Genomic DNA, 21,946 nt, shown 5'->3' with positions numbered 1-21,946 from the left:
AGTTGTTATTAAAAAATTTGATTTCATAGTACCTTTAATTGCTCTATACAAATCATTTGCATCTTCTATTTTCAAATTTTTGATAGTATAGACTTTTTCTTTTTCTAACAAATGTTTGAATTTATTTATCATATTTTTCTTTATCATATTTTTCTTCACAATTACATGAAGAGGTGTTCTCTCCAGTGTTAGTAAATCATTGTTAACAATTAGTTAAAAACATGATTGCGTTTATTTTTTTAAATTATTAGAAAAGGAACAATGATTATCAAATTGAGAGAAGTTTAACTTTAACGATATTAAAATACAATTATATATAAAGTATTATAAAATAATATTAAAAGTATAAAAAACAAAAATAATTAAAGCTTTTTTTTAAATTCAATTTAAAAACAGAATAAATTTGTTTATTTTGTACCTTTTCATCTAATATAATAATTTCTAAGAAAAGAGGCTCCTCTTTATTTTTGGGTGTTAATGTTTTTCATAGACGAACCACGCGAACTTTGATAAACCAATTGTCCGTATGTTTGGTTATATTGTCCAATGAATGATGCTCCATTGAGTAAGTTTGAGATGTTGTATAGTTTGAAAAGAAATTTCTTATGGTAAATTTGATGTTATTTTAAAGAATCGTGATTAGAGACTTATATAAGTAGTTCAAATAGTGTATAATTTAAATATTTGTAACGTAAAATTTATTATGATTAAATAATATTATTATGACATTTATTATATGGATATTTATTACATTTAATGATTGAGTTTATAGAAATTAATAAATTAATTATTGGTATTATAAAGTTATTATATTGTTTATAACGGTAAAATATAATAAATATAAGAATATAGATTTAATATCTTTATAGGTTACAAACTTAATTTCAAAATTTATAATTTAAAAAGACTTGGTTGAAGAATATTTGTATATTATATGAATTTAATAAAAAACTTCTAGATTTATATGGACTTAATAAAAAATTTTTAGGCTATTTGCAAATGTTTAAGTTTTAGGAAGTTTTAGAATACTTCACCTACATGAATAAAATACACCCGATGTTTGGTGTGACTATATGATACTCTTTTTGTATTGTAGAGATCCAAAGTTGAGACCTATGTTCGCTGAAATAATGGCAGTAGTAAAGTAATATGCAATAATAATGATATAAATTTTTAATGAGTTAATTTACATAAATTAATAAATTAATTATTAGTATAATAAATTTATTGTATTATTTATAACGGTAAGATATAATAAATATAGGAATATGATTTCAATGTCTTTATATGTTACAAATTTAATTTCAAAAATTTTAATTTAAAAAGACTTGATTAAAAAATATTTGTATATTATATGGACTTAATTGAAAATTTTTAGACTAATATTAATAAAAAATATTTGTCCTTAACGTTTCTCTTTGAACAATTAATATATACTAACGTACCGAAAATGGCGAAAAGTTTATTAGCAGTAATTCAAAATTAATATTCTAATTACTTAATTAAATGACTTCATAAAATTGTGCAGGTTTAATATTGGGCCGAAAACAATTTTCTGGTGCAAGCCCAAAATACATTCAGCCTTTGGTTTTGATAATATATGATGAATATAGCTGATTTGATGTTACTTGGGCCCAAACGATTTTGATTGCTCTAAGCCCAAGTGTGTTACATGCTTTCCAATTGCTTTGTGCAAGTTCCAAATTTCATCAGGAAAGCAAATGTTACTATTGGGCCAGAAATTTAAATAATGTCACAAGCCCAATTTGTTTAGCATGCATGGTCCGAAAGAAAAAATGGGATTGGGGCACATTGATGAAAAATCCAACTCTTTGAATTTGGTTGCTTGCCTCCAACAGATTCCATTTCTCACTTTGGATGGAATTCAAATTTAATTTAATGCATTGGAAACATAAGAAAGAGAGAAGAGATTGATTTGATGGCTATTATGATTATGCACGCCACTCTAAGGGAAGTAAAAGCAAGCTACTTTCAATTAATGTGTTTAACCACTCTACATTGCTTTTCTTCAGATTCTTTAATTCTCTCTCATCTCTTTCCTCTTCTTTCTTCGGTCCTTGTCCAGGAAACAATGGAAGAAATGTTCTTCAACCAAGAAAAGGAAGAGGTTGCATGCATCAAGACCATCAAGCTAATGATGGCAAGAAAACATACTAAAATAAAAATGAGTTGTGGCTGAGATTTTCATCAAATGTTGTTAGATTTGGTGAGGTAATCTTGAGCTCTTCATGCTCAGAAAAGGAAGTTGAAGATTCGGCCAAGAGAAGAGATTCTTGAAGCATGTCTTGTCTTTGATTCTGCTCAACCACCACAGGGAGTAGCTAGAGTGGCGAAGTGATGGTTGAAGGCAGAGATTGAAGCAGATGAAGTCATTATCATCATGAGGCATCAAGGGCCAGAAATCCATCTTAGAGAGCAAGCCAAGGATGGAGAGCCCGGATTGATGAAGGGTGATGATCAAGAAAGGACTAGAGGTAATTGCATGTTGGTTAATGCATGGTTATCTCTTCTCTCTCTGTGTGGCCGAACCGGTTCTGTGTTTGTTGAAGGAGGAAGAAGTTGGTTCGGTTTTGGCTTCAAGTGTGGAGGTTTTCCTCTTCTTTAAAAAGGGGAAACAACCACTGTTTGAAGTAAGGAGAAAATTTGAGAGTGCAAGGCACAGAGTTCTCAGAGCTACCTGAGCTAACAGATTTCTCTTCTCCTTCAATGTATTCTGTTTTGTAATTTTTTTTGTTTAATTTTGTCATGTCTTGAGTCTCATGGAAAAAGGCAAACAAGTGAGGTTTGTATGAAAAAGCCATAGAGCGGAAAAAGGCAGAGAGTGCAAAATTAAAAGAAAAAGCCATAGATGTCTTAGAGGTCCTTTGTTCATCTATGTTGTGTATCATGATTCTGTGGGAATCCCCTTGTAAGTTGGGTTAGCACTTTGCAAGTTGTAATCAGATTGATTATAGTGAAATTCCATCATGTTTGTGATGGAGACTGGATGTAGGTTGCACTGCACTTAGCAGCCGAACCAGGATATATCTGGGTGCAATCTTCTTCTCCTTTCTACTCCATTTTTATTTTCAAATACACAGGAGCAAAAACCAGAGTTATCTCATGCCAAGTGACGAGACAAAAAGAAAAGTCTCGTGGCAAGGGACGAGACAAAACAAAGTTGCTCGTGTCCAGTGACGAGCAAAAACAGAAAAGTCCTCTCTGAAGGTCAGCAAGTGTTTCAAGCAAAAAGGGGGCTAAGATTCAACCCCCCTTCTCTTAGCCACTGAAACCATCAATTGGTATCAGAGCTTGGTCTCAAAGAGATCAAGCTTTGCAGCTTGGAGTAAAGATCCTCATGGCAGAAAACAGTGGCGCAAGTGTGTTGTCATACAATCTGGCTGAAGGTCAATCAAGCAACAGACCTCCCCTCTTCAATGGAAAAAATTACACCTATTTGAAGGAGAGGATGAAGATATTTGTACAAGCCGTGGATTACAGACTTTGGAAGATCATCTTGGAAGGTCCTAAATTTCCAACTACCACAAATGCTCAAGGAGTAATCTCTCTTAAACCAGAAGCAAGCTGGACCGAGGAAGATAGGAAGAAGGTGGAGTTAAATGCCAAGGCAACCAATCTGCTCAACTGTGCTATCAGCTTTGAGGAGTACCGACGAGTATCACGATGCACAACGGCAAAGGAAATCTGGGACAAGTTGCAAATCACTCATGAAGGAACTACCATTGTAAAGAAAACTCAGACAGACATGTTAAACAGGGAATATGAAATGTTTGCAATGAAGGAAGGAGAGTCCATTGATGAACTGTTCGAACGGTTCAATACCATCACTGTTGGCTTAGATGCTCTTGGAATCACACATTCAGAATCTGTGCTAGTGAGAAGAGTGTTGAGATGTCTCACAAAAGAGTGGGAAACAAAAGCTTTAATTATTTCTGAGAGTAGTAACTTAGATTCCATGACACTTGATGATTTGAGAGGAAATCTTCTTGCTTTTGAAAACTCCTATTTAAAAAAAGATTCAAAAAAGAAAGGAATTGCTTTTTCTTCTGTGACTAACCCTCTGAATGATGAATCCAGTGATAACTCTTCTGAAAATGAGTTTGTGTTGTTGTTTGCAAAAAAATTCAGGAAAATGGCAAAGCTCAAAGGCAAAGGCAGTAGCTCAAAGAGGATGAAGAAAGACCTTAGCAAAGTAATCTGTTACAATTGCAAGGAAATGGAGCATTTCAAATCTGATTGTCCCAAGTTGAAGAAGGAAGAAAAGCCGAGAAAAGGAAAGAAGAAAGGACTAATGGCTTCATGGGAAGAGTTGGAAAATGACTCAGATGATGATGATGAAGAATCAGAGACCAAGTCTCAACAGTGCCTTATGGCAGATCATGTAAATCAGGTAGTCTTTCATAACCCCGACACTGAAGATCTTCATCTTATGAATTATGATAGACCACCTTTCTGAAAAAATAAGATGCTTTCTGCTAGAAAATCAAGAACTTGAACAACAAATTACCATTCTTCAAGCTGAAAACAGTTTTCTAAAAGAAAAAGTGAGAGAGGCCGAAACTGCTTGTAATCTTGTTGAAGAGAACAAGCAGTTAAGAGCCCAAGTTAGAAGTTGTGAAAGTGACCATTCTGTCCTTGCATATGTGGATTGTTTTAAGCAAAATGAAGAGTTGCTTAAAGAGGTTAAAAGACTTAAAGAAGACTTAGCCAAGTTCACCCAAAGTTCTGAAAATTTGAATCAAATCTTGGCTAGTCAAAAACCTCTTTATGATAAAGCTGGGTTGGGGTTTTATAAATCTGAAAAATCACATTTTGAAAACATTGCTTCATCTTCAAATGATACAAAGTATCAAGACCCAACTCACTTTAACAAAACAGCAACTCCAAGATTTTGTAGGCTATGCAATCGAAATGGACACTTTCCTATTCAATGTTTCTTTGGTGAAAGAATGATTGGTGATAAAGTTTGTAAAGTTGTTTTTGATTACATGGCTTAGGACATAGAAGATGGTTTAACGTAAAAGGATCCAAAAAGATTTGGATACCTAAGGTCTCTTAAGCATTGTTTTGTAGGTGTGCCTAGCATCCAAAAGAAAGGAGAACATGTGGTATATGGACAGCGGATGTTCTAGGCATATGACCGGAAAGACAACATTCTTCATAAAGCTAGATGAGTATGATGGAGGACTTGTCACTTTTGGTGATGATGCAAAAGGAAAAATAGTGGCTGTTGGAAAAGTTGGTAAAAACTTTTCTTCTTGTATAAATGATGTGCTTCTTGTAAATGGTTTGAAACATAACTTACTTAGTGTTAGTCAATTGTGTGATTTAGGTTTTGATGTTATCTTTAAAAAGTTTGTTTGTTTGGTTGTTTGTGAGAAAACTGGGGATATTTTATTTGAAGCCAAGAGATGCAACAATGTGTATGGATTAACTCTTGAGGATTTAAAGGAACAAAATGTAACATGTTTTACATCCATTGAATCTGAAAAATGGCTTTGGCATAGAAAGTTGGGACATGCTAGCATGTACCAAATTTCTAAGCTAATTAAAAAGAATTTGGTTAGAGGAATTCCAAACATCAAGTTTGATAAGGATCTTACTTGTGATGCTTGCCAATTGGGTAAACAAGTAAAATCTTCCTTTAAATCAAAAGATGGAATCTCAACCAAAAGGCCATTGGAGATGTTACATATTGATCTTTTTGGTCCTACTAGAACTCAAAGTTTAGGAGGAAAACACTATGGTCTTGTAGTGGTAGATGATTACTCTAGATTTGGTTGGGTACTTTTCCTTGCTCATAAGAATGATGCCTTTCATACCTTCTCCACTCTTTGCAAAAAAATTCAAAATGAAAAAGATTTAAAAATTGCTCATTTGAGAAGTGATCATGGAAGGGAATTTGAAAATCAAGATTTTGAAAAATTTTGTGATGATTTAGGAATTTCTCATAACTTTTCATGTCCTAGAACTCCCCAACAAAATGGGGTGGTTGAGAGAAGGAATAGAAGCCTTCAAGAGATGACTAGGGCTATGCTATGTGAGAATGAGATTCCTAAATTTTTGTGGGCTGAAGCTGTGAACACAGCATGTTATATTTTGAATAGAACAATCATTAGAAAAGGGTTAAAGAAAACCCCTTATGAGCTATGGAAAGGAACCCCTCCAAATCTTAAGTACTTTCATGTTTTTGGATGCAAATGCTTTGTGCTTAATAATAAAGAAAATCTTGGAAAATTTGATCCAAAATCCTATGAAGGAATGTTTGTTGGATATTCCACCACAAGCAAGGCCTATAGAGTTTATCTCAAGGAGCATAGGACAATAGAAGAATCCATACATGTTGCCTTTTGTGATTCTAAATTCCCAGTACTGTGATAGACAATGATTCAGATGGAGAAGGAGCTGGAACAAGCAAAGAAAATCCCAAATCTGTCCAAAATGAAGAATCTGCCAGTCCAGTTTTGTCTCGTCAGATTGAAGGAGATTTTTCCAATTTGTCTCCTGAGCAGGGACGAGAAACTGAAATAGTGAGTCCACCAGAAGTTCATCAAAGCTCAACACCTGTCCGAAAGCCTAGAGAATGGAAGTCCATAAGGGGCTATCCTCATGACTTTATCATTGGTGATCCCTCTCAAGGTATAACCACAAGATCCTCCACCAAAAGGCAAACCGAACCTAGCAACCTTGCTCTCTTGTCACAAATGGAGCCCAACAATATCAAACAAGCTCTTGAAGATCCATCATGGGTCAAGGCCATGCAAGAGGAGCTTGCTCAATTTGACAAGAATAAGGTTTGGACACTAGTACCTCATCCGGATCGTAAGAAGGTAACGGGTACTAAGTGGGTATTTAAAAATAAACTTGGTGAGGATGGACAAGTTGTTCGTAACAAGGCTAGATTAGTGGCCCAAGGTTACGATCAAGAAGAGGGTATTGATTTTGATGAGTCTTTTGCTCCGGTAGCTAGAATGGAAGCAATTAGGTTGCTTCTTGCCTATGCTGCCCATAAGGGTTTCAAAATGTTTCAAATGGATGTTAAGTGCGCTTTCCTTAATGGCTTTATTGATAGGGAAGTGTATGTGGCTCAACCCCCCGGTTTTGAACATAAAGAGTTTCCAAATTATGTTTTTAAACTAACTAAGGCTCTTTATGGCCTTAGACAAGCTCCAAGAGCTTGGTATGAAAGGCTTAGTGCCTTCTTGTTGGAAAATCATTTTCAAATGGGAACCATCGACACTACTCTATTCATTAAAGCATCTAATGATGATATCCTTCTTGTTCAAGTTTATGTTGATGACATTGTATTTGGATCGGCCAATGTTTCCTTGTGTGAAGAGTTTGGAAAACTCATGACTAGTGAGTTTGAGATGAGTTTAATGGGAGAGCTAACTTTCTTTCTTGGCCTCCAAATTAAGCAAACTCCTAGTGGTACTTTTATTCATCAAGGAAAGTATGCAAAAGAACTTATCAAAATGTTTGGCCTAGAAAACTCCAAATCAATGGGCACCCCTATGCATCCCAATACTAAACTTGAAAAGGATGATGATGGCCAAGATGTGGATGAAACAAGGTATAGAGGAATGATAGGTTCACTTATGTACCTTACCTCCTCTAGACCTGATATAGTCCAAAGTGTGGGTGTATGTTCAAGGTTTCAATCTCATCCAAAAGAATCCCACCTTACGGCTGTTAAGCGCATCATTAGATACATTAAGGAAACTTGTAATTATAGATTATGGTATCCTAAATCTGATGACTTTTGTGCAGTAGGGTTTTGTGATGCAGATTATGCGGGAGATCGAGTGGATAGGAGGAGCACTTCCGGCATGTGTTGCTTCCTTGAAAGCTCACTCAACATGTGGTCAAGCAAGAAACAAGCCACAGTGGCTCTATCCACTGCTGAAGCCGAATATGTTTCCGCATCTGCTTGTTGCTCACAATTAATTTGGTTAAAAACACAATTGGAAGATTACAAATTAAAAATCAATAGTATACCCTTATTTTGTGATAATATAAGTGCTATAAACATTTCAAAAAATCCTGTTCTGCACTCAAGAACTAAGCATATTGAGATAAAATATCATTTCATTAGGGAACATGTGCAAAAGGGTACTATTGATATTCAATTTGTAAAATCTGAAGACCAAATTGCTGATATTTTTACAAAACCTCTCTGTGAAGACAGATTATGTACATTAAGAAAAAGTTTGGGAATGTTTGATTTAAGTTTCATTGAAAATCTGTAAATATGTGACTCTGCTCTGTTTTGCTCGTAGGTTTGGACGAGATGAAAATAATGGCATAATGGAAGAGCTGTGGTCAAGGGGGAGGCAACGCAGAATTCAAATTTTATGGGCCCCACCAAAATTTCATGACCCCACCATAACAGTTTTGTTAGTTATCTCTCCATACAAATAAGAATCTTCTTCCTTGTGTCATCATATCTTCTTGGAAGTGGTTATTGTCAAATCAAATCCCTCTCTCCATCTAATCCCTTGATTTAAGGCAACAACTTTTCAGTTTTAGATTTCAAAAGTTAAAAGGGAAATCATCCTTTTGGGTAATAACCACCACATAATGGTCATTAACCACCCACTAATGATCATTATTTCCATCATATTCTCTCTCCAAGCCTCATTTAATGCGTCACCCACCTTGCTTCTCTCCCACTCAACTCGGTTATCAACCTCACCCTTTCATATTTCATTCCTCCATTACCATGAAAAAGAAAACCACGCCAAGAAAGAGTGAAAGAATTCTTCTTTCTCGAAAACCATCAACGCCTCAAACCCACACTCATATCCACATTCATTCAACATCATCATCTTCTCTTTCACCACCGTCCAAACAAACAACCACCATGAGAAAGAAGGTGATTGCCCACAAAAGTTCAGGCCGAGGCAAGAACAAGAAACCTGTAGTTGAAGAAGAAGAGCAAGAATCTCATACTTCCACTCCTTCACCTCCACCCTCATCACCGAAGAGAACTACCCCCGGAAAAAGCTCACAGAAAAATCAGGGGTTTGCACTCAATGACACGACTGAACCTCCAAACCTGGAATCCATGGAATTCAGAGACAAGTATGGCAAGACTCACTCTCACTTTGATCCAAGCAGATTTAACTCTTGCACCTCTTTTGAGTTTCACCAAGAGGTTGTGGAGAAGCGCCATTTGTGCACAACCTATCTTGTTAGCCTCGAAAATCTCGACAACAAGGGCATCAACATTTCCTCTCCGTTTGAACTTCTCAACTGGAAGCCTTTGCTCCTTATCAAGAAACCAGTCTACCCTGGTCTTGTTCGAGAGTTTTATGCCAATATGCGGCTCATTGACAGTACCCTACATTCCTATGTCAAAAGGGTTCAAATAGCCCTTGATGCTGAAATAATTGGAGCGGCCCTGGGCTTCAAGGATGAAGGACCACGAGCATATATGGTGGAGAAATGGGACACACAAGTTGGCGTTTCACACAAAACTGTTCTCCAGCACATTTGTGAGAATCTCTCTGGATTGCATGGCACTATCCCAACCCACAAAGCTCTTGGACCAGTCAATTCCCTGCTTCACCGAATCATCACTCATATTCTGACTCCCCAAAGTGGCTCACACAACCGAGTAACATTTTCTGACTGTCTCATATTGTTTGCTTTGGTTACCTCTACCCCTATCTCCTTTGGTTATATTATGATTAGGCACATGTGGGATTCTGTTAGAAGCACCAGAAAGGCCAACCTGCCTTATGGTATGTTTCTAACTAGAATTTTTGAGTACTTTAAAGTTGATTTGTTGAATGAGACTGTAGAAAACAAGGTGTCTTTAATCCGAGGAGGAGGAGCGACTAAGGAAACCAAAGGGCAAAAATCTGCTGCATCGGATAGTGACTATGAAGGCAGGCCAGAATCTTCCAAAACCATCAAATCCATCCAACAGATTTTGGGAGAATTTTCAAACATGGCGGACATGATGTTTCGATCTCACAAAGAGGCCCGCAAGCAAGCTTATGAAAGTGAGAAAGCTTGGAAAAATTGCAAAGAAAGGGTCAACTGATGCTGGAACATCTTAAAAAGGATTTGGGAGATGATAGTAAAGGAGGCGCTGAGGAAGAAGATATTCATTTTTCTGATGATTAGTAACTGTGTTTATTTTGTTTGATATTGGCTCCATTAGGCTCAATCTGTTTTTTTTTTTTTTTTTGTATGAGCATGACTTGATACTCACTGCTCTAGGATAATCTCTAGGATACTGTGATATACTTTTGCTACTTTATCTTGAATATTCTGCTATGATAATCATGTTTTGTGCAGGTGCCCCCGTGATGACAAAAGGGGGAAGAAATTTAGGTTCCAAAATTGAAATTGGAACGAAACAAGGGCTGGAAAACAGGGGAACAGGGGATGAAATTTTCAAATTGAAAATTCATGATCACCCTTGTTCAAAAAATGCATGTTGTTATTGCATTGGTTTTACTATGGTCATTGCTGTTTGAACTGCATTTAGTTTTTGGTTTATCATGATTAGTTTATTTGGCATTTGGTTTATAATGATGTTTGATTTATTTTGATGCCTGGCTATTGATTCATCATTGATAAACTTGTTGGATTGAAAATTTATCTTTGGCAGTTCCTTTAAATTGTGTAAAATATCAAAACTGCCTTGTTTTGTTCTTCAAATATTTTTCATCATGTTGTTTTGCTCTGATATCCTAAACAGGAAAATGCTTGAAAAATATTTGGATACTTTTTGAAGTTTGAGCAGTAAATCAGTTTATGATATCAAATGAGTTTTGATTATCAATTAAAACTGCTCATAAATCAAGCATTTAGCATTATAAAAGATGCTAAATAACATTGTTACCTGAAGTTTGATTTAAATGTTACAAATTAAGTGCTTCCCTAAGTAATATAAGCATACATCTAGGGGGAGCAATGTGACATTTTGAAAGGGGGAGAAATTCAAATATTTAAAGGGAGTACTCTATACTCAATCTCTAAATTTCTTTCCATTTCAATTTTAATAATGTTTGTCATCAAGGGGGAGATTGATGAGTTTGGAAAACTCTAAACTAAATTGATGATGATCAAACATTATTAACAGCAAAGTTATTAAGTTAATCTTGATTAATGTGTTAATTAAAATAATTTTGTTCAGGTTTAATATTGGGCCGAAAACAATTTTCTGGTGCAAGCCCAAAATACATTCAGCCTTTGGTTTTGATAATATATGATGAATATGGCTGATTTGATGTTACTTGGGCCCAAACGATTTTGATTGCTCTAAGCCCAAGTATGTTACATGCTTTCCAATTGCTTTGTGCAAGTTCCAAATTTCATCAGAAAAGCAAATGTTACTATTGGGCCAGAAATTTAAATAATGTCACAAGCCCAATTTGTTTAGCATGCATGGTCCGAAAGAAAAAATGGGATTGAGGCACATTGATGAAAAACCCAACTCTTTGAATTTGGTTGCTTGCCTCCAACGGATTCCATTTCTCACTTTGGATGGAATTCAAATTTAATTTAATGCATTGGAAACATAAGAAAGAGAGAGGAGATTGCTTTGATGGCTATTATGATTATGCACGCCACTCTAAGGGAAGTAAAAGCAAGCTACTTTCAATTAATGTGTTTAACCACTCTACATTGCTTTTCTTCAGATTCTTTAATTCTCTCTCATCTCTTTCCTCTTCTTTCTTCGGTCCTTATCCAGGAAACAATGGAAGAAATGTTCTTCAACCAAGAAAAGGAAGAGGTTGCATGCATCAAGACCATCAAGCTAATGATGGCAAGAAAACATACTAAAATAAAAATGAGATGTGGCTGAGATTTTCACCAAATGTGGTTAGATTTGGTGAGGTAATCTTGAGCTCTTCATGCTCAGAAAAGGAAGTTGAAGATTCGGCCAAGAGAAGAGATTCTTGAAGCATGGCTTGTCTTTGATTCTGCTCAACCACCACAGGGAGTAGCTAGAGTGGCGAAGTGATGGTTGAAGGCAGAGATTGAAGCAGATGAAGTCATTATCATCATGAGGCATCAAGGGCCAGAAATTCATCTTAGAGAGCAAGCCAAGGATGGAGAGCCCGGATTGATGAAGGGTGATGATCAAGAAAGGACTAGAGGTAATTGCATGTTGGTTAATGCATGGTTATCTCTTCTCTCTCTGTGTGGCCGAACCGGTTCTGTGTTTGTTGAAGGAGGAAGAAGTTGGTTCGGTTTTGGCTTCAAGTGTGGAGGTTTTCCTCTTCTTTAAAAAGGGGGAACAACCACTGTTTGAAGCAAGGAGAAAATTTGAGAGTGCAAGACACAGAGTTCTCAGAGCTACCTGAGCTAACAGATTTCTCTTCTCCTTCAATGTATTCTGTTTTGTAATTTTTTGTTTAATTTTGTCATGTCTTGAGTCTCATGAAAAAAGGCAAACAAGTGAGGTTTGTATGAAAAAGCCATAGAGCGGAAAAAGGCAGAGAGTGCAAAATTAAAAGAAAAAGCCATAGATGTCTTAGAGGTCCTTTGTTCATCTATGTTGTATATCATGATTCTGTGGGAATCCCCTTGTAAGTTGGGTTAGCACTTTACAAGTTGTAATTAGATTGATTATAGTGAAATTTCATCATGTTTGTGATGGAGACTGGATGTAGGCTACACTGCACTTAGCAGCCGAACCAAGATATATCTGGGTGCAATCTTCTTCTCCTTTCTACTCCATTTCTGTTTTCAAATACACAAGAGCAAAAACCAGAATTATCTCGTGCCAAGTGACGAGACAAAAAGAAAAGTCTCGTGGCAAGGGACGAGACAAAACAAAGTTGCTCGTGTCCAGTGACGAGCAAAAACAAAAAAGTCCTCTCTGAAGGTCAGCAAGTGTTTCAAGCAAAAAGGGGGCTAAGATTCAACCCCCCTTCTCTTAGCCACTGAAACCATCATAGTTAATAATTGGTTAAAATGGAACAATGAATAGCATATTGAAAGAAGTATAATTTTAACGATATTAAAATACAATTATATATAAAGTATTATAAAATAATATAAAAAGTTTAAAAAGCCAAAATAATTAAAGTTTTTTTTACGTAAATTTAATTTAAAAATATAATAAATATGTTTGTTTTGTACCTTTTCAACTAATATAATCTTTTCTAAGCAAAGTGACTCTTCTTCATTTGAGATGTGTAGTGCGAAAATAAATTTCTTGTGCTAAGTTTGATGTTATTTGAAGAAATGGGTAATGTTAGGGAAACAAAAAATACAGCCAAAACTTGCCTTATTTAGCATTCATTAATTGTCGCAACAATTAATAAATGCTAAATAAGGCAAGTTATGGCTGTTTTTGGCTAATTTTCTTTGGTTACCAAACATGTTCGTTATGATTAATAGATTATTATGACATTTGTAATATGGATGTTTATTAAGAATAGATTGTTTATAATTATAACGGTAAGATATAATAAATATAGGGATATCAATTCTTGTAGGTTACAAATTTGGTTAGACACTATTAATTTCTAATTATTGTCATTTGTAATTTTGCAGCCTAATTTGCATAGATTCTAAAGTTTTGCCAAGTAAGCGATTTTGCTGACATGAAATTAGTAGGAAGAGAAAAATCTTCTAAAAATAACGTGGATAAATTTATCCATCTACTTTTATATATTAAGAATAGATTGTGCTTTTCACTTGAAAAGAGGAAGCTATATAACCTTTTATTTAGTTTCTGGAACCTTTTTTCTGTCAAGTTCTTTAAGATATTAAAACACAATACTTGGGATGAGAAATTTTTAGCTGTAAAACAAAACTTCATACTTGTAAATAATAAGGCACACCACAATAAAGAGAAAATATTATCTAGAAAAAAAAAACATGAATCAAAACTATGATTGACTTTGAATTCATGGATGGTTCATTTGCTGTTTAAATTAGCTTCAATTATATTTTCTGTTTTCCACCCCATCTAAAGAAGGACATGCAAGAAATATGCAAATTGCTAAGTCCAATATTTATGTTGATATATTCTCTTTTTATGTACTGCAGAAAAAGGACAAGGAAGGAGAAGCCATTTATAAAAGTTTGTGTAATATGGCGGATAGCACAAGATTTTTGAGAAAGGAGTATCACTATTCCTATGTGCTTTTCAGTTTAACAAAGTGATATATAAAATCTGATCTCATGCGAATCTAGCTAGAACTTGCACTGATGTTGAAAAATTTACAAAATGATTGTTTTGAAGTTACAAATAGTATGGAATAAAATATGAAAGGGTATTATTGAAAATGCCAGAGTTAAAAAATTCCAGTAATCATTTATGTTGGAGCATTATGGAAAAGATGCATCAAACAAATACTACATGACATTGAAGAAATTTCTTCAGATTGGTGCAGAACAAATTATAACGAAAGTATTTTAAAACAAGTCATGTGAAATTGTCTAATGAACTTCTGAAGTCAATTTTTGTTTAGCTAGAAAATTCTTAGCTGTGCTAGATGATTCTGGAATAAAAATCCAGATAATTGGTGTGTTAAAAGAAGAAAGGAATGAGTGAGACTGTTGTGTTGGTAAAGAAAAGAAAAGAGAAGTGTGTTTAAAAAAATGTGAGCAAAAAATGTTTTTTTTTTTTTTTTTGGTTTCCACGGTATCCCTCACCCCGACCAGCCAAGGACTAATCCGTCACGGTACTGAGCTCCATTTAAGGGTTTACCGCTGGCCAATGGGTTGCTGCATGCATAAGGCGGGATTCGAACCCCCGACACTTGCTTAAGCGGACTAGTGAAGTCAATTTCTGTATTACTTGTGTTAATGTTATTTACAAGTCTCAATTATGTTTCGTATTTTTGGTCCAACAATTACAAATCATTATTATCTTATAACTAATTTTTTGTCTTGTATTCAAGCACGACTTCACCAAGTCAAGGACCATGGCCACCAGGCCCACCACAAAAGCTGTCACTGATTGATTGCAGTATGCATCAAAAGGTGGCATGTCAGGTTTACATAAATAAGCCATGTGAATTGGTCTCCAAGACCATAAACTCATCAAGTCAATTTCTCTATTATTTGAGGGTGGATGCTACGCCAAGGAAGATAAATTTTTTCTACATGTGAGGAATTTATGTGGAGACATAACATTTATTTAAGTGTCTTCCTGTAAATTGCAGTTTTATCATTAAGCAAATCAGTACAAAATAAAAAGAGTTTTATTCTTTGTTTAACTTAATAAAATGCTAACGACCAATTCTTCAATGTATATATTCTTACAAAATAATTAAGGCCACAAAGACCAAATAATAAATCATTTTAAAAAAGAAAAAACAAATCTGGGAGACGTCAGTAACATGCTTGAGTTTGTGTATTGAAGATTTCCCTGAATTACATGTTCATTATTCCATTAATCTGAGAGCACATTCTAATCTTAGTTTAGTTTCCCTCCTTCACTGTTAATTCTTAATTTGCAATGATGATAGCCTAAGCAATAGTCAAAAGTTCATAGGATATAGAGAACTTGGGTTATAGCAGGGCTTAGAGTTATATGTTAGTTAGTTTGTTGTTGTTATGATCAAAATAGTAGCAATGACTTCAAATTTGTAATAAGATGATGTTGTTCTTCTTTTGCCTTTTTAAGATGCATTGTTATTTCTTTGAACGAACAGTTTTAATACACCCTTTCTGCTAAGAGGAACATGAATGAGTTCAGCAATCAGATATTTATAGTGGCGTAAGAGATAAGACCATAAATTAGAAGTCTAGAAGCCAATTATTTTATGAACCACGAAGGATGACGAAGCTTTGATATTGTGTTTGAAAATGAGTGATATTTTAAATTGGTCTTTAAATTTGTTTTTGATTTAGAATATTAGACAAATTATTCTTTATTAAAATAAGTAGATAATTTAGTTCCACATATTTAAAATTTTCAAATAATGTATGCCTTAAATGTATTAGTTTGATGTCCAATTTGGGATATATAATGTTCCATTTATTTCAAGAATTATTGTTGTTGTGTTTCATACATTCTTCAAGCTTATGAATATCTATTTAGAAAATCATTATCAGAAATATTACTTTGGTAATGGCCACAAAGCTCTAGAAGAAATATATTCTGCCAGTGCTATGAACAACACCCTTTCTGCTATTTGGTACTAATCAAATGGGTTTTGAGTAGTTAATCCTTGGGAATACTCGCTTCCAATTCTTTCATTGATTTTAAACCAACGTATCTAACTTTTGCAGACATAATTTAGCTTTTTTAGTCTATCTTTCTTCTGTCTATTGTTTAGAATTTCAGTATTTGTATTTGAAAATTTTTATAATTAATATTAAATTCAACATTCTACTACTTTGATTCATTGTCATAAATCAATAACCAAGAAAATCAGTCTGGCTCAAATTTATCAAAAATGAATAGAAACGGAACACAGTCACATGCTTCAGTCATAACTCATAACCAATGTCCAATTGAAATGCACAATTAATCATCCGAGTGGTAATGTTGTTGCTTTCATTCTCAAATTACTTAACAGGATGTGAGGGATGTGAGCAATGTATGGCCAATCCTCTCAAATGCGTTAAACTCTTCGGTGCTGAGAGTTGAAAAGATCTTGTACGCAATGCATGGAAACGAATTCAGAAGGCATTCTCAAACAAAGATTGATTCATTCTGTGACAAAGTTGAAAACCAAGAATCAGTCAAGTTCAAATTTATATCAAAATGAAGATTTGGTAACAATAATCTGATTTTTTTAAGTTATATAGAAAATTTTCATATACATATATTCTTTATTTGGCATCAAATGTATCAGAAACTCCTCTTTCTCCCTTTCTTCTTTTATCTTAATTTTGTTGTGTAATATTCAGGATAAAGTATTGGCACATAATAATCACAAAGTATTGTCACTTTTCTTGGTCCTTACAAACTAATGTAGAACCACTCATGAATAATTAACAAATAGGTCAACAAATTCAGAATATAAAATTCTAAAATGCAATGTTAAGTCAAAAGGACATTACCAAAAACACAGCATAGCCAAGTTTTGTTGAGGGGGAGAATATGAGTTGGTTGGTGCTTGCGTGCAATTAACAGCAAAAGGTTTCTTCCAATATGTATGCATGCATATACTGCCACCTTATCCTGAACTGAAAAAAGAAGAGAAAAAGCCTCACTGTGGCTGAACAGAAAATATTCATGTTACAGAATGACGCAAAAGTAAGTTTATGCTTACACAAAGACTATGAAGGCATGAGTGTTCCTCCCAAATTAATGAGCTAAACATGTGATATCTGAGAGCTAATCTTGTTTCTGCTCATGGAGATCTTCAACCATTTTGTCAAATATATTAAAATCTGGAAATTCTGATATGTTTGACGTCCTCGTATTCCATTTGAATTTGGCAATTTCTGTCAAGTATTTCAAACATGAGTACAAGAAGGCAGGGTCATGGACAAAAGAAAAGAAAACAAGAGAAGGACTTGAATTTACCCCAACTTGTATGTTTCTGTTGCTGCGTGGGAATCAACTCAACGTGTGGAACGTGAGCAATGTTTGGCCAATCTTCCCCTGTCTCTCTCTGGCATCGCTGCTCCAGCCCATCACATTTCTCAATTGTGAGGGAACGCAAGTTTGTCAGGTTTCGAAAGCTACTTGGAAGTGACTTTATCCTTGGAGAGAGACGAATGACTAAGCGTTCCAGAGAAGTCATATCTCCCAACCACTCTGGCAACGAATCGACTTCATCTAGCATCAGATATTTGAGGGATGGGATACATTGAAGACCTTCTGGTACTCTACCATTGTCTTCCCCGGCGCAGATTACAACATCATGGAGGGCAGTTAGCTTATTCATGTTAGTTGGCAGAGTCGTCAATTCTGGGCAAAACAAGATACGAAGGGACTCGAGACAAGTTAGGTATTCCACAACACTAGACAAGGATTTTAGTCTTGGACAATCGTAAATGTCCAATCTTCGAAGAGAACTCAAGCCTTGAAAAACATTCTCTGCCAAGGACTCAAGCTCATCACAACCAACAATATCGAGTTCCTGGAGTGAGCTGAGGGTGCCCAGTTCTTGAGGTAACACCTTCAGTTTGGGAAAGATACTAATCCTGAGCTGTTTAACATAACGCATACTCAGAAAGATTTCTTCCGGAAAGGAAGCCACGACTTCATTGTCAGATTCCAATCCTTGAATTTGAAGTACCTCCACGGATTGAAGGAGTGGTAACTTCAAATTGGGGCTGCATGAAATGGTTAATTTGGAAACAAGTGGGAGCATCTCTACTCCTTCGTCCCTTATAATCCTCTCTAACTTTGGCAACTCTATCAAAGTTAGCTCCTTTAGGGACTTAAAGGCCACCTTCTCCTCCTCTCCATCATACGAGTCTTCATCAATGTACTTCACATCTTTCATACTATATACATAAAGACTTTCTAAATGTGGTAATTTACCAAGTGGAGGAATCTGCTCGCAGTTGTTGCACTCAAAGAGTATAACATTAACTAAGCTTGAAAAGATGTTAGTATTTCTCACCCAACCAGGGAATTGTGATCCCCTATAACCATTAATCCCTAAATTCTTGAGATTAGGGGGAGGCTCAAGGGCATCAAGTACTCTCTCCGGACTAATGCAATTAGAATCAGAATTCCAAGACAAATATAAATAACTCAGCTCCTTCTTATTCATCAAATTAGCCTCTCTAGCATCATCTTCGCTCTGGACATTCTCGAGACCTTTAATGTGTAGTCTACCACCAAGCTGTAAATCATGTAACTCTGCTAAGCCATGTTTGGCTTTTGAATCCACAATAAAAATATTCAGTGTTTTCAGTTGTTTCAACTCCCCCATTTTTGGAGGCATTTCTACTAATGACCGACATCCTTCAATTAAGAGATGCCTGAGATCCTTCAGCTTCAATATGTGTTTGGACAGACAAGTAAGAAAATAGCATTGTTCTAGCTTTAGAATTTGCAATTTCTGCAGCCTAAAAACACATTTTGGCAACTTTGTAATGTAACTATTGTAAATATTCAAGTACCTCAAATGTGTTAAACTTTTCAGTGCTGAGAGTTCAGAAGATCGTGTACGCAATGCTCGGAGAGAATTACATAACTGCACTTTATGCAAAACCAATACTGGATGTCCGAAGAAGGTATTGCTAATTGCTGGTTCAAGATCAATCAAAGTCCTCAAGGACTCAATATTCTTCAAGGTTTTCTGATTTAACTCGGGCAAGCCAGAGTAACTTACATGGTGGACCCTTCTTGAAAAATTGATCAAGCTTTCAGACTCACCATAAGCTTTATACTCTTCTCCCACTATGGAGCGGGCAAGATCAAGGAATAAGTCATGGATCTTGAAGGTGGTGTTTCCATACTTGTCAATTGATACTTCTTGAAAAAATGCTCTCTGGAGCAGCTCCTCCCATTGCTGGTTACCAACATCTTCAACCTCCAAATTCCCTCTGGATTTAATTAGTCCATTGGCCATCCAAAGATGAATTAGTTGTTCCTTTGAAATTCGAAAATCTTCAGGATAGAGAGCACAAAAACAAAAGCATTGCCGTGATGATGGGTTCAAATGAAAATAACTTAGTCTCAAAGCACCCATGACAGCATCAATGTCCCAAAACTTACTTTCCAACACATTGAGCCATTGTTTTTCCTCTTTTTTATTACGCAAAAGGCTTCCAACAACTTTGGATGCAAGGGGATTACCCGCACATCTTCTGACGATTTCCTTGCCAATCTCCACCAGCTTTGCAGGCTGCTCCTTGTTTGGGCCAAATGCATAATGTGTGAACAATGACCAATTGTCATCCTTAGGTAATGGCTGTAAGTGATGAGATTGAGTAGGGCATGTTTCCATGGCAGATGCAACAGTCTGATCACGTGTTGTGACCAAAATTGAAACACCTTTGGTTTCACTATCTCTAGAATTCAGCACAGACATCAAGTCCTCCCATTTGTCATTCTCCCACACATCATCTAGAACAAGCAAACACCGTTTGTCCAGCAACACTTGTTGAACTTTGTTTTGCATTGCTGCTAAACTGGAGAGGTTTGGGTTCACTCCGGTGGAGGATTCTATAATGGACTGTAGAATTTTCATCATATTGAAGTTTGTAGAAACACAAACCCAAATTCTCAAATCAAAATGTTGTATCACCCTGTCGTCATTGAAGACCCATCGAGCAAGTGTTGTTTTGCCAAGACCTCCCATACCAACAACAGGATACACAGAGAGGCCATGAATGCTACTAGCATGCTCTGTGAGAAAGTCTACAATCTTGTGTTTATCTTGGTCTCTTCCATACATCTGGTGCTCAGTGATGGCAGAAATAGTTAGCCTCAGATCATCATCTTCTTGTTGCCTCTGTCTGACTCCCAAAGGCAGCTGAAACCTTCTCCTATCATCATCAATACGCTGGAACCTCTTGACCATGTCTTCCATCCTCTTGCTGATAGCATGACGAAACAAAATAGTCTTGGGATGGAAGCGGGCTGACCACCCTTCACTTTGAAGACGGTTGGATTCCGTTGAACAATCTTCCAAGATATCTTCCAACACATGCGCAGCATCGGAAAGCTTATTCAGCCAGTCCTTCATGACATGGCTTGTAAATTGCTCCTCTGCAGCATCTTGGAATAACGCACGGATTGCACTGAGATTTTCAGACAGGTGTTGGATCTGCGAGTCAACACCAGAAAGTGCTGCAATCTCATTCTGGACAAAAGTGTACAAGTTTCCAATCAGAATTCCAAGCAAAGCATGAGTTGCCATTTTCAGTGGTAAATGAAGAAAGTAGTTTGTGGTATAATGGTGATTAATAATCTTACTTGCAGGTTGAAGACATTGACGAATCAAACCACTAATAATTTAGTTATTGGATTATTAAATTATTGGTTCAATTCGTGAATCAGAGTGATCCAATTTTATTTAAATAAAAAATAAAAAATAGTAAAAAATTTAACATTAAATTGTTATTCCCTCTTTCTCTAATACACGTACCAGTGCAAACTTTTTTGGGAGGGTTCAATTTTGCAGCATTAGAACCCTCTAAATTGGATGCTATTAGACTTGTGCATTTTAGCCATCAAATGTATCAAGTATTCCTCCTTTTGCTCTAACTAAGTTGTTGAGTAATATCCAAACTAGCTCGGACGAAGAAATGAAAGATTTTTTTTTTTTTTTGTATAATTGTACTTATAAGTTACATAATGTCATTGTCGTTTATATATCACCTCTTTTTCTTTTCAACAATTTACATTCTTTTAATATTATTAAAAATACATATTGTTATAATTCATGAAATTTTAATAGGTATAAATTTAATTAAAAGGGAGCTATTTCGATAAAGACGTCTAAACCATCTTTTTTTAAAGATATTTTTTAATAATTAAAAGTTAACACATATAATCTATTAAATTATATTATTTTTGTTAAAATTAGGCCAGAAAAATTAATTTGACCGAAAAAATGGTGAATCAAATTTTAAACCAGTCTAAATTAATTTTATTTTTTATAAAAAATGACTATAATACCCTTATTATAAAAAATAACTAAAATACTCCTATTATATATATATATATATATATATATATATATATATATAGAATAATACTACACATCCAAATTTTTCTATTAACCAAGTCCAACCAAGTTAGTTTAACATAACAAAAATTAGTTATGGCTAATATTATTCTAAATTTTATTGTTTAGTTTGGTTGGACTTAGTTCATAAAAAGATTTGGATATATAACATTACTTATATATATATATATATATATATATATATATATATATATATATATATTTGAAAATTATAAATTCTAACCCTACGATGGCAGAGAAGTAAAGAGTTAGAATTTTATATTCTCAAAATTAATATATAAAATAAGAGTATTTTAGTCATTTTCTATAATAAGAATATTGTAGTTATTTTTTAT

The 21,946-nt window shown here is 35.0% G+C and overlaps 1 protein-coding gene across 2 annotated transcripts; it reads right to left on the bottom strand.

Moving 5' to 3' along the window:
* Positions 1–16,322: 16,322 nt before the first annotated feature.
* On the bottom strand, positions 16,323–21,207 carry LOC112747512 (disease resistance protein RGA2-like). Of its 2 annotated transcripts, XM_025795553.3 has the most exons (5): positions 21,009–21,207; positions 17,483–20,723; positions 17,226–17,400; positions 17,014–17,139; positions 16,323–16,663 (listed from the first exon to the last, which is right to left on the bottom strand). In XM_025795553.3, the coding sequence occupies exons 2-3, from the start codon at positions 20,604–20,606 to the stop codon at positions 17,291–17,293; spliced, it is 3,234 nt and encodes a 1,077-aa protein (XP_025651338.1). In that variant the 5' UTR covers positions 20,607–20,723; positions 21,009–21,207; the 3' UTR covers positions 16,323–16,663; positions 17,014–17,139; positions 17,226–17,290. The 2 variants fall into 2 exon arrangements, with proteins under 2 accessions (XP_025651338.1, XP_025651337.1); XM_025795552.3 differs by lacking the exon at positions 21,009–21,207 and having other exon boundaries at positions 17,483–20,911.
* Positions 21,208–21,946: the final 739 nt, after the last annotated feature.

Source organism: Arachis hypogaea, chromosome 15 (genome assembly GCF_003086295.3).
Source record: "Arachis hypogaea cultivar Tifrunner chromosome 15, arahy.Tifrunner.gnm2.J5K5, whole genome shotgun sequence".
In the NCBI taxonomy this organism is placed as follows: domain Eukaryota; kingdom Viridiplantae; phylum Streptophyta; class Magnoliopsida; order Fabales; family Fabaceae; genus Arachis; species Arachis hypogaea.
Note: the sequence above shows the minus strand (reverse complement) of the source record. Positions and strands in the feature narration are given on the sequence as shown.